This window comes from Hyaena hyaena, unplaced genomic scaffold (assembly GCF_003009895.1).
Source record: "Hyaena hyaena isolate Hyena2069 unplaced genomic scaffold, ASM300989v1 scaffold_29, whole genome shotgun sequence".
In the NCBI taxonomy this organism is placed as follows: Eukaryota; Metazoa; Chordata; class Mammalia; order Carnivora; family Hyaenidae; genus Hyaena; species Hyaena hyaena.
In genome coordinates, this window is record NW_024080661.1 from 376,087 (window position 1) to 389,049 (window position 12,963).

The window sequence follows — 12,963 nt, forward strand, 5'->3', positions numbered from 1 at the left end:
AGCTACTACATAATGCCTATCATTTGGAGGGGCGGTTCTGGGTGCCAGGCATGTTCAACCCTGCAAGGCACAAAGCGAACGTGCAGAGGGTTAGAGGTCACAGCATCTTGGTAGCAGTGAAGAGCCTAGGACCCAGATTTCCTGACACCCAAACCGAGGGATTTTTTTGTAAAGCTCTACACATACATAAATATATACACTACATTTCAATCGCAGTATCTCCCTGATTTGTTTCAAAGGTAAGAAATAGGGCTTATCTCGGGGCGCCTGGGTGGCTTAGTCGGTTGAGCGTCCGACTTTCGCTTAGGTCATGATCTCGCAGTTCCTGGGTTTGAGCCCCGCGTCGGGCTCTGTGCTGACTACCAGCTCAGAGCCTGGGGCCAATTTCAGAGTCTGTGTCTCCCTCTCTCTCTGACCCTCCCCTGCTCACGCTGTCTCTCTCTCTCTCCTAGAAATAAATAAATATTAAAAAAAAAGAAAGAAAGAAATAGGGCTTATCTTTGCTTTTGTTATAAAGTATCCAGTGCAGCTTCTTATCATTCATTCCATTAATCCACACCTTGTGGGGAGTTGAGAGAATTATGGACTCTTCATTTTAAAACCTTGCTTTATGGCTAAACAGTGGGGTTTCAGGGCCAGAGAAGACCGCTATAGAAGTAGAGGCAAGCTGAGCTTTTAATGAAAAATATAAATTAGAGGAGTAATTTACAGGCCAGCTTCCAAAGCTAATAACCTAGCTAACCCTCAGGTTCCCTTGAAGGCCAAAACCCAATTCTAGGTGATGGCAAGCATTTATCTTTCATTCTTCAGTTTCAAATGAAATAGAGCAATGGAGCTGAGAAATAGGAAAACAATGCTATTACAATCATCAGTTAATTGTAATTAGTTCATACAGGAGATGAGCGCAAATACTGAGTGTTTAAGTGTACACCAGGCACTGAGCTCAAGTTATTTCACCTATTATCACCTTATTCTCACCAGTACCGCACTAAATTGATGTTATTTTCATTTTGCAAATGAGGAAATTGAAATAGAGGGATTGAGTAAATGTGCCCAAGGTCACACAACCAGTAAAGTGGAAGAACTGGCATTTGAACTCAGGAAGTATGACAGGAAGACCAAACTCTTGATCACTTAAACACAGGGGAAGTATTAGACAGATGCAAGCCCTAAGTGAGAAACTTTCTAAATGTGTACTTCTAAATAGGAAGGGATAGGGGTGCCTAGTTGGCTCAGTCGGAAGAGCATACAACTATTGATATCTGGCTGTGAGTTCCAGCCCCACATGGGGTGTAGAGATCACTGGAATAAAACTTTAAAAGTAAATAAACAGGATGAGATGGTGAAGGAGCACATTTTGGAAAGTCTCTCTAGAAGCTGAAAACTGTAAGAGACTAGCTGCCATGAATGGAAAAAGTGTTACCTTAGAATGGAGGCTATTCCACCTGATGGTATTTCTGATCTCTTAATAGAGCAATAGAACCCAGGAAGCAATCTTTACTGTTCGTAGTTTGAAAACCTGGGCACCTAAAAACTGTCCTTAATAACCTGAAATGGTAACGTGTGTCTAGCCAGCTTAAAGGGGTAGTGGCAAACAACCTCCCTCAGTTACAGTGGGCTAGAGGGAGCCCAGGAAGCAATGAGTATGTAGTATATACATCCTGGAGCCTATGGAAACCCTCACCAGGAAGAAAAACAATGGTCCAAGATAAGCCTACAAGATTAAATGGTCACTGTGGAAGCAGGCAGAGAATCACAGAAAGTCTGGATTGAAAGGTCTCTAAAAGGTTACCTACATGAAGCTCTCCCTTTCCGATACTACAGGAACATGCTGCACATGCCACCAGACCGTTTCTTGCTTCTGTGCCTCGGTCCTTGCTGTTCCTGTCTGGAATGCCACACACCATCCTTCTTCCCTGGCTAACTGCCATAAAGCCTTTTAATAACCTACATAGGTTCCTCCTGGCAGCTGTCCTGAAGTGTTCTAGAAGATCCTGAGCTCCTTGGAGGCAAAGACCACATCCTATTCATCTTCATATTGTAGGTGCCCGGCACAGACTAAGTATGCAATACATGCTTGCTGAAAGAATGGAAAGGACATTCCTGCCAAATAGATATCCACCTTTTTCACAAACATTTTTTGTGACTGGATAACATAGTCACACCCCATAACCTAGGAGTGGAAAATTAATTCAATTACGTGTAAAAACGATCCAGAATGGGCTGCAGTGATGTCATGATGTCAGATGTGAAGCATGTCCCCGTAGTTCTCCTCTGGGGCGGTTAGAGTCCTAAGGTTGATATTTTCCTTCTCTTACCTCTGTCTGCAGGGTAACAAAGTCAGAGACAGGCAGCATCCTTGCAGCTGTGGCTGGGTGGGGCCAGGAAATGCTTAAACAGGCACATTCACAGTAAGCAGCTGTGTCTCAGTAATAATGAGAGTTGACACACTAGAGTCCTTATTCCCTGCTGAACTGACACAGTAGCATGAGGGAAGGAATCAAATCACACTGGAAGGACCCATCCAACATCCTTGCTTTTGCTTGAGCTCGTGCATGCGCCCGTGCGCGCACGCACACACACACACAGACTAGCAATACCATCCCAATAGAACAGAGAAAACCTTACAGAGTTAGGAAGTGAAGTTGAGGGTCATTCACACAAGCTCCATTTGAGGGCTATTTAAAGTCACAGGAGGAACAATTAAATCAATAAATAGGTAGTTTATTAATCATATTAATAACAATGATGGGTCAAATAATCAGGGATTCAGCCAATCTGTTAAGTATGGATGAAAATGAAAGGAGGCCTTTCCCGCCTCCCTCTCATAGGTTTTTATATCTAAATTATGTGAAAATGATTCATACACACACCCATTATGAATCAGTATAGGAAATAATCTCAAGACCTTTCCTAGCTAGTGATGAAAAGTGCAAGGTAAGCTCATTAAGTCTTGGTGGTGATTATGTCAGTTGACCACAGTAAGCAGAGACTGTCTGGTTCAGTTTTTATACCCCAAGTCAAAGTTCAAGAAAGCCAGATAAGATATCAATGTAAGAAGTGGGGAAGGAAAAAAAAAAGCCAATAAAAATAGACACGCACAGTCTGTTTGCTCTGCCCCCACCTTTTCTTCCGTACATCACTCAGTGTGAGACCCCCATGCAACACAGGTAGAAAGAATCCTAAGAGATGGAAGGAGAGGGCAAAGCCAGAGCGTCCCCTGGGTCCCCTGAAATCAGGTAGGTGGCAAACACAGACGACCAAATCTATCAGTCACCCAGGTGAGCATGGCTAAGGAACTGTGGTAGTCAAAACACAGCAGGAGGGGAGGAGAAAAAATGCCTGGGAAGCTACCAGATGCTTCCACCCAACTCAGTGCATCTACCTTCTCAGAGGTCCTAGTCAACCACTACACTCACCGGAGGCAACAGATTTTCTCCCCTCTCTATGCCACCACTTGAGGCAGTGTTCCAGACAAGAGTACACAGTTTTCAGGTTTCTGTTTTTGTTTTTAAGCAAGGTTTAATTAAACTGCATGGCATCCAGAAGAAAAAAAACGTACCAAAGAATCCAGCCTGAGACCAGAGTATACATTGAGGGGGGCGGGAGGGGGCAAAATCACTGCCAACTGGGCGAGGGAGCACTGTGATTGGAACAGAACTCCAAAATAAATCATACAATAAATTATTTTTTAAAAAGAAAACATCCACACACAAAGATGAACACACACACACACACACACACACACATTCTTCACACGTCACTCCAGTCTTTTATTCAGTGTTGACTATGACTTTCACGCTGGTCACCGTGGGAAAGAACAAAGGTTAGACATGAGAAAAGAAGACTTGGCCCCTCTGCCACCAGTGGAATGATTTAAGACAATTAGAGAGGAAACCCACTAAGCTGTTAGAAACCAGAGTGGAAAGAAGGAAACAGCAGTTATCAAGGAAGATTTTAATTGCTTCAAAGAGAGAGAGGAAGAAAGCAGAGAAATCTAACACAAGTAAAGGCACAATGACCGTGGAGTTGAATGGAACCAAATCCTTCCTTCAGTTAGTTATCCTTCTTTTTGTATGTGTTTTGAAGGTGGCTGTAGTTTTGTTATATTTTGCTTTTAAGAGATGAGTCTTGAAGGTAGACTTGTAACACCTTCCATTCCCTAAATCAGGGTGGCTTACAGAAAGCCACCTTGACCACATGGCCAGGGACTGAGATTCAGTAGGGAAAGGCAGGCTACAACTGGAATGTGAATCGGATTCGTGGTTTGATTGTAGGCTGGGTTTCCAGAAGGACAGACAGCTCAGTGTAGTGCCATCAAAGGGCCTCAGATGCCCTGTACTCCACCCCCAAAGCTTTGCAGAAGGTAAGGACCCTGGAGTCACATTTCTCCCCCACTCCCATAAGCACTCAGCCTACAGATTATTTCAAGTGATCAGGAGAATTAAAACACACCCCAACCCTGAGTTGCTCTGTAGCAAGTCTATTTACAATTTTTTCTCACCTCTCCCTGGAGGTAAATCTGGGCTTCAAGTTGGGAAGCTGTGAGGGGGAAGGGATGCCCCAGTGCAACAGCCAGTGGCTAGTCTCCTTGCGTTTGTCAGTTGAGAGTGCTGGGATGCATTTCTGGAGACAGCAGCCTCACACCCATCGGGTGGGGTAGCCCTAAGTGCCCTTACTCTGGGAGCCCAGGCTGTAAGGAAGATGGGGCTCTGCAGCTGGAGGAAATCCCCACAACAGAAAAAACCACACCTGGAATATCAAAGTCATTTGATCCAGGTTTGGCAACCAAAAAAGAGGGAAGAGGGGCATCTAGCTCATTTAAAAACTTGGAAGCCACTGCTCTGCTTTCCAGAAAGGGTGGAAAGAAACAATTAAGTTTTTCCCCACTAGAGAAAAACATCATAAACCCAAACCCACACAAGGGCTTTTAACACAGCTTCCTGATGCTTAGCTGGGCAATGTCTCTTCCTTCTGGGAGGGAATAAGGGGGTTAATGGGACTGGGCAACAGTCTCAACATGAGACCACCCAATCTTCCACTGAAGAGACAACATTCCCACAAGCAGATAAAAAGAGCAGTTTAAAAGGTGAGAAGTTTTAGTGCTCTTGCGGCCAGCCCACCTTAAATCTATATTACAGGCTTTTTACAACATACAAAATAGATCAATAACTATGAGGATCACATTCCCATTCTTCAATAGTAAATATACATGACAATAAATCTGTTATTAACAGAGGGACCAAATAACGTATAAGGCAAAGACATTTAAGTAGGTACTGTGCCATCAACATGCTCTCAAGAAGAAAATCCCTCTGATTAGCTCTAGGCCCAGGCCTTTTGTCATGAGGCCAAGAAAATGAGAATACAATCAATACCCATGTGACAGAGCCCAAATGCTGGGGAATATGAGGGACAGCAGGTCACAGAGGAGGAAGATTATCAGCCCCAAAGAAAAGCTGGGGTTTGGCTTTCACTTGTGATACTTACTCTGATGCTCTACGTTTGAGTAAAGGAGGGGAAAAAAAAAAAAAGGATATACTTTGATAACATTGTACAAAAGGCATCAACTCCCATTTCAAAAACAAATGGGAAGACTTCACAGTCCAAGTTCAGTAACTGGTTAGCATCTCCCTGGAACTCTGCTGCAGGACTAACTCTTGGAACTCTCTCTTTTTCCCTCCACTAGTGCCCCGTTCTCAGCTCTCCTGGCTTTAGGGTGCTGGGGATACTGCTGGGAGATAACTGCTAACAAATTTGAAAATAAAAACGATAAAGAGAATGATTAGAAAAGGTCTGGCGACAGACCTCACCATGGTGTGTCCCAAGAGACAATGTAGCCCAGGGGATGGCAAAGGACAGCAGACCCCATACAAATAATCGAAGTTGAGGGCTCTCCCATCTAGCACTGGGAAGACTTGGGTTTCACTGGGCACCATGCACAGATCCTTAGTCTGTGATCCAACAGATTGGAGAGGTCCCTAAGGCAGTTTAAACCTGTTGATGTACCTGGTGAGAATTTTTAATCGACTCTCTCCATCCATTTCAAGAAACACCCCTGGCTCCCCTGCTCTCACTGCAAGCTTTGAGCAGTCTTTGCACTTGGCAAGAGCTGTAGCAAACCAACCATCCCATGTATGGAACCCAGGAGCCCCATCCTGCTGTTGGAGAATGGGGAAGTCCCTGTTGCACCATCCGAGCTCAATTCCGACCCAGATGGGGGCCCATTTCCTCTCTGCCCTTTAACTAGGACCTGGAAGACAAAGAAACATATTGCTGGCAGCCAGGGAAGATCAACTGGACTGAAGCACACTTCACCAAAGACTTTGTGCTTCTTGGAACAGAGGAATCTTTGACTATTCCTATAGACTTCCTCTCCCTTCTCTATTTGGCTGAACAACCCTGCAGCCTGGGGAAGGCAAGGGTGGTGGAGAAAGGGAACAGAAAGAACCTGCTCAGCCAGATGGGCTGTGAACGTTGGAATAAGCAGGCCTTAAAGTCCTTCGAAGCCCACAGAGCTGATCCCTTCTATGAGGTGCTTCACCCTTCCCTTGTCATCCTAGAGCACCCATGAGGGGCTGAAGTTTCTGAGCAGGACTGAAAGGGCCAATCAGAAAAGACTGAAGTGGTGTCAAGGCCAAGGCCTGTATCTTCCCATCTCCTACTGCAGGTTTTTGGAATTTGTGAATCTGTGCTGAATGAAATAATGTGACTTTTCTCTTGAGGGAGTGGGCGGTGCAGAGAGCAAAAATATCTCGCAGCCTCAGCACCCTGAGGGAAATGGGCAAATGGGCAAGGAGTCCCAGAGGACGCAAATGACACCTGGTCCCTTTGCTGCACAGAAACTGACTAGCTCTAAAAGGATCCCCAGTTTATTTCACCCTCTCTTTTTATTAGATGTTTAGTTCAACTGATTAGTATTTAGTATTTGTAATATCCAACTTCTCCCTGGGGTGGTGGCATGGGGTGGGGTGAAAGCAAAACCAAAATACCCCTAAAAAGAAAGGAGAACCATTCCTTTGCCCTTTCTTCAAACATGACCTTTAAAACAGATCACTTCTCTGCAAATCCCTTTCCCATTTCACTAAAAATGCCCACCTCCCCCTAGAAGTCCTGGCCATGCCAGCCTCCTAAATGATGAAATAGAATATACTCGCCAAGCTTCCCCCACAGTGGGTAGGAGACAGTAGGAGTACCATTCTCCACCCTGCCCCAACAATGAGTTCATTCATCACAACAAGGCACCTTTCCCCAAGAGGAAAGCAGGAGACATGGGAGCTTATTCCTCATCTGGCTAGCAGGGCTTGCAAGAGGAGGGACGGAGACAGGGTCTGAGACCCCGCTGTCAGTATAAAGAGTCCAATCACCAAGTCTAGAGACGAGATGCATAGATGGAGGTGAGTGGGGAGGACGCTTGGTGTCTAGAGGTGGGATGCACCGGAGAAACACGTCAGGAGCTCTCATGCAGGTTTCAGGGGAATGGAAGGGACCATCTGAGCAGAGGAGAGGGTCCATCCTTTTCCTGAGGAACAGGACCAAGCCAGGCTTCACCTGAGAATGGGCGGCAGAGGTGGGGCTCCACGGGCAGCTGAAAAATATAAAAATGAAAACCACATATAGAAGGTTAACCACCAGACCCTGAATAACCCAAACATTCCTGAAATAAGAGAGAAAACTCTTTAAGCTGACCTTTAAAATTCAAGGACTGCTTTTGTTGTCTCTTTGTTTTCTTAAGAAAATGCTGATGAGGGGAAGCAAATTTTAACCTAAGAAAAACACGCCAATTCTACATTCTATGGAATTATGGAAAAACTTTCACGGCTGCTCTTCTCACCTCGGTTTGTTTTGCTGGGATATATTCTCTGAAAGTGTTTATATTCTTCTGGAGCAGGAAAGTCTTCTACTGGATGGAAAGAATACTTTGACTCAAAATCATCTGGGAAAAGAACAGAAAATTAATTCCTATTACCCTTCCTTGTGCTCCCACATACTCTGTACCACTTCTGACCCTCCCCTTGCTAAGTTCCCATGCATTCTGATGGACCATGAGGGGGCTGCCTGGCCCACTGAACCAGGCTTCCGGAGGCCAGCAAGAGGCATCTTTCTAGGCACCTCGTATGCACAGAGGCTGTGCCTAAAGGCTCTTTTCATTAAGAAATGAATCTTTGAATTGGTTCTTCAAATCTTTCCACCAAAAACCAGACAGTTAACACGAAAGGAGCCCAGCTGTTTACATGGGAAGAGAAAGAAATATAGTTCTGTTTCAGTAACACAGTCATCTTAGAGACTGTCACCATGGGAAACCAACTGAACTGAATCCACAGATTGCTACAGTTTAACCTAAAATGGGAATTTTTGTCACCAGCTAGTGAGAGATCTGACCAGATAATTCCCTCTGGTCCAAATTACCCTCATTTAAACTCTACAACACAGTTGGGAGAGCCCTCTCACAGCCTCCACTCCCACCTTCCATGGCCCCTCTACAAGAAGGCTCTATGGGCATTACTCAATCACATTCCAAAAACTCTGGTCCGCCTATTAGGAACAGACTAGAGCAGGAGTGAAGGGTCAACCATTAAAGAATCTAGTGTTAGGGTTGAATGGGACTGTACAGATCTTTCCAGGGGTCCTCAACAGAGGGTCTGATAAAACCTGTGGACAACCTTTGCTTGGGGCTCCACTCTAAACCTAATGAATTAGAATCTCTTAAGTGGGGCCTAAGATTCATTTATAACCTTGAAAAAGTTAAATATGATACACTCCTGATCTCAACCTCCTCATTTCACAGATGAGGGAAATGGGGCCCAGAGAAATGAAGTGACTTCCTCAAAGTAACACAGCTAGGTAGTGGCTTTGTATTATTAGATTAATGTTGTGTACAGTTGTATGTTTTGTTTGTCTTCTAAAGGTCTAGAAAGGCCCTCTTCTTCCTAGGAAGATACATAATTCCTGTCTGAATAATCCTGAAGAGGATAAAGTCTCTGACCTAAAAGTTAATCACAAATGATCCTTGAGGAGCAAGAGAGTGGCTCTGGAGTTAACACAACACCTACTGATTTTACTTCAATCTCTTCCAAAGCGATCATGCCTGGAATTTGTAAAAAGGAAAGCATGTCATTGGAAGGGGCCCAGAAGTCTGAGGGGAAATTAGGAGAGGAACTGCTGTGATCAAAGGGTACCCAGTGACCATTCCCATTCTAGACTGGCCACTGGAATTAGTGAAGTCACCACAGGAACTGTGAGACTAAAACAGCTCGCTACTCACCCAAGAAAGATCGGACAGTGGTAATAGAATCTCTGTGGCCGTTCCTCAGGGGTGGTGGAGGAGGAGGGGGTGGCCCAGCTGGCGTCCTTGAGGGAGGAGGTGGGGGCTTTCCTCGGCTCAGGGGTTCTGACCCATGCATTCGGTATGGTGGTGGGGGAGGGGGAGCATCCCTGGCACCATTTCGGATCATGGGTGGCGGGGGTGGAGGAGCTGCAATGAAATCCAAAGCAATTAGGCTGCGAGGCAGAGATGGTAAGGAGTGGGGGGGAGGGAGGGAGGGGTTAAGAGACACATGCTAAGCGCCTTGGTGCGTTCCCAAAGAGCCCGGCTCTGTGAGTCCCCGGGGCAGCAGGTCAAGTATCATACTTACCCTCCTCTCACCCCTATTTAACAGCAGCAACATTCTATCAGACCCCAAAGTTCAGAATGAATGTGTGACCTTTTTCATTTCCTGTGACGAGTCAGCCAAGAACTCTGCCTATTCCTGTTCTTTTCCCTGCCTTTCCATGCCTTCCTCCACAATTCTAATTCAAGGCTTTCTCATATTTAGCCTGTCCTACTGCAAAAAGTTTCCCAAATGTCCTCCTTGCTTCTCATCTCTTATCATGCCAATCCAGTCTGCTTACAAACTCACTAATCTCCCCAAATACTTGCTCAAACTTTTCCAAAGGCTTTGCATTTCCTATATCATGAAGTTTCAAATCCTTAGCTTCAACCCCAGCTGGGTCTCATCCCATCGTCTTCCTTTCTTTCTTTTTTTAATGCTTTATTTATTTCTGAGAGACACACACACAGCATGAGCAGGGGAGGGTCAAAGAGAGAGGGAGATACAGAATCTGAAACAGGATCCAGGCTCTGAGCTGGCAGTCAGCACAGAGCCTGACACGGGGCTCAAACCTACGAACCATGAGATCACGACCTGAGCCGAAGTCGGACGCTTAACCGACTGAGCCACCCAGGCACCCCTCGTCTTCCTTTCTTACACAGTAACTTACTACGGCAGGCAGCCTGATCTCACCATCTCCTCTTCCTTGCTTGATTCGTACAGCTGGGTTGGGGATACCTCCTCCACGCTCACACTGTCGCCTCTGTATCTACTACACCAGTATACTGTATTATAGTTGTTCATTTTATGTGCCTCTTCCACAGGGCAGTGTCAGAGCAGTGTCAATTCATCTGAGTTCCCAAACTCAGCCAAATGTACAGCACACAGTTAGGCAGGCAATCAACATTTGCTGACTAAACCAAACCACATACGGTTTGTTCTTGTGACTGGCCCAAAGACTCGTAAATGCCATCCCTCTTCTCTTACTACCAAACCCTACCTCTCTCCTTTAAGGTTCAACTCAAGCCCTATTCTTCTACAGGCTTTCCCAAATCAATGCACTCAATTCTAATCCCCTCCTTCTTTGTTCTCCCAAGCTAGCACTTAGTAGTACAGACTAAAATGAGTGACTCTCAAAATATGTTTAGTAGGTTCATCTGCAGAAGTTACATATCTCCAGTGATAGACAGTCTCATTGCTCAAAAAATTGGGAACGCCTCTTTGGGAACTGCCTCCGTATCCAGTTTCTAATCAGAGAGATCCATAAATATTATACGATGTTCACATCTCACTTATGAGGTTGTACCACCACTGACGAAAATATTCATACCTACATCTTTTCAAAAATCAAATTCATTCTGGGGCACGTGGGTGGCTTAGTGGGTTAAGCGTCCGACTTTAGCTTAGGTCATGATCTCACGGTTCGTGGGTTAGAGCACCGCGTCAGGCTCTATGCTGACAGCAAGCTCAGAGCCTGGAGCCTGTTTCAGATTCTGTGTCTCCCTCTCTCTCTGAACCCCGCCCCCCGCTCACGCTGTCTCTCTCTCTCTCTCAGAAATAAAAAAACATTAAAAAAAAAAAATTAAAAAAAAAAATCAAATTCATTCTTAAAAGACAAAAATGTGCCACAAAGTAGAACATAAAAAACACGTCTAAATAACATGGCAACATCACTGGAATAGGCTCTAAGGGGTTTATGTTATCTATTCTTTTCATTAACTAACAAAAATAGCAGGAGGCACTTATTTGGTTTCCATTATATTCCAGGCACTGTCCTGAGTACTTTATATGCATTAAATCTTTAAAAACTCTTCAGGGGCGCCTGGGTGGCTCAGTCGGTTAAGCGCCCAACTTCGGCTCAGGTCATGATCTCACGGTTCGTGGGTTAGAGCACCGCGTCAGGCTCTGTGCTGACAGCTAGCTCAGAGCCTGGAGACTGCTTCAGATTCTGTACCTCCCTCTCTCTCTCTGACCCTCCCGTGCTCACGCTGTGTGTCTCTCTCTCTCAGAAATAAATGAAAACATTAAAAAAAAAAGTTTTTGTTAATTAAAGAAAAAACACCTCTTCAGTTATTCCTTTAAATTAGGTGGTATTATCCCCATTTCACAAATGAGGAAACTGGGACTTAGGTTGTCTGAGGCCATAGATCTAACAGACTTAGCACACATCTGCCCCTTCCACTGGGCCCAGTGTGCTTTTCATAACTACCGCCAAGTACTGTATATTTTATCTCCCTCCAAAATTTGTAACCCACTGAGATGGAAATGTGTCTTCTGGCACCAATGCCATATCCAATAAATAGCTGTTACCTAAATAATACATGGAGAGACAACTCAGTTTAACAGACAACACTGGTTTAGTGAAAAAGAGTGTTATCTTCTTCACCGCCCCCCCCCCCCGCCTTTTTAAGTAAACTATATGCCCAATGTGGAGCTTGAACTCATGACCCTTAGATCAAGAGTTGCATGCTCTGCTGACTGAGCCAGCCGGGTGCCCCAAGAGTGTACCTTCTTATTCCTCCTGAATTACTGTCAGAATTTCTGTGGTGACCACAGTTAAGCATAAAACAGTAATGGGATGACGTACGTAGACAAAGGGTCCAGCACTGTAGGCCCAGTAAACGTTGGTTTTCACTTCAGATACACTCTGAATGTCTCCCTCACTCTTTTCAAGGTTTAAGTATGGACAGGGGCTATTACAGACAATAATTAAAGAGAAATCTCCTTAACAACACCCACCAGATCTCTGCACCTTATTTGCATTCCAAATCTGCCCAAACCAAAGCTCTTTCAGGTCACCCTCAAAATATTTCTCTAAAACCCAGATTTCTCAGGGCCCCAAGAGTCTATATGTATTGGAGGGCAGTGGCAGGGAGTGGAAGACAGGCAGCATCAGCCAGACGCAAAAGGACACCAGCTAGACACAGGGCAGACGGCAGTGATTACAGCCACCCCAGACTGGCCAAGCAGCACAGGACCAGGAGTAACCTGTTGCTCTTTCGGCACCCTCCCTCAGGGACAGTCATCCCAACCAGGTTTTGCCATCTCCAGTAAGTTTCTGGGCTCTTTGTCACATCCAGTTTTAAGATTGTTTCAAGAAACAGAGCTGGGACCCAAGGACCCTAAGAAAGAAGTAGTTTGTAAAAGAAACGCTGGGGTGGGAGGTCACCGTTTGTAGACCAACGTAAACCGAATTTTGAGGAAAGCATGAGAAGATTGATTCTTAAAAGAAAAAAATCCCTTAAAAATAGTGTTTTACTCTGCAAAGGAAAAATTCAGAAACTCTATGGACCAAGACATGGGAATTTTTGTTCTCTGAGCACCCTGGAAAGACAAAAGACTCCATGCTTTTTCTTTCTTTTTTTTTTTTTTT

The 12,963-nt window shown here is 44.9% G+C and overlaps 1 protein-coding gene across 2 annotated transcripts in view; it reads right to left on the reverse strand.

Annotated features, from left to right (window-relative positions):
• Positions 1-2,703: 2,703 nt before the first annotated feature.
• Positions 2,704-12,963, reverse strand: part of WIPF2 (WAS/WASL interacting protein family member 2) — a 51,772-nt gene continuing 41,512 nt past the window's right edge. For both annotated transcript variants that reach the window (XM_039227804.1, XM_039227805.1), the window contains exons 6-8: positions 9,266-9,475; positions 7,835-7,936; positions 2,704-7,588 (exon numbers count right to left, since the gene is read on the reverse strand). In XM_039227804.1, coding sequence (XP_039083735.1) covers positions 7,548-7,588; positions 7,835-7,936; positions 9,266-9,475 — 353 coding nt within the window. In that variant the 3' untranslated portion in view covers positions 2,704-7,547. The remainder of the gene's footprint in view (positions 7,589-7,834; positions 7,937-9,265; positions 9,476-12,963) is intronic.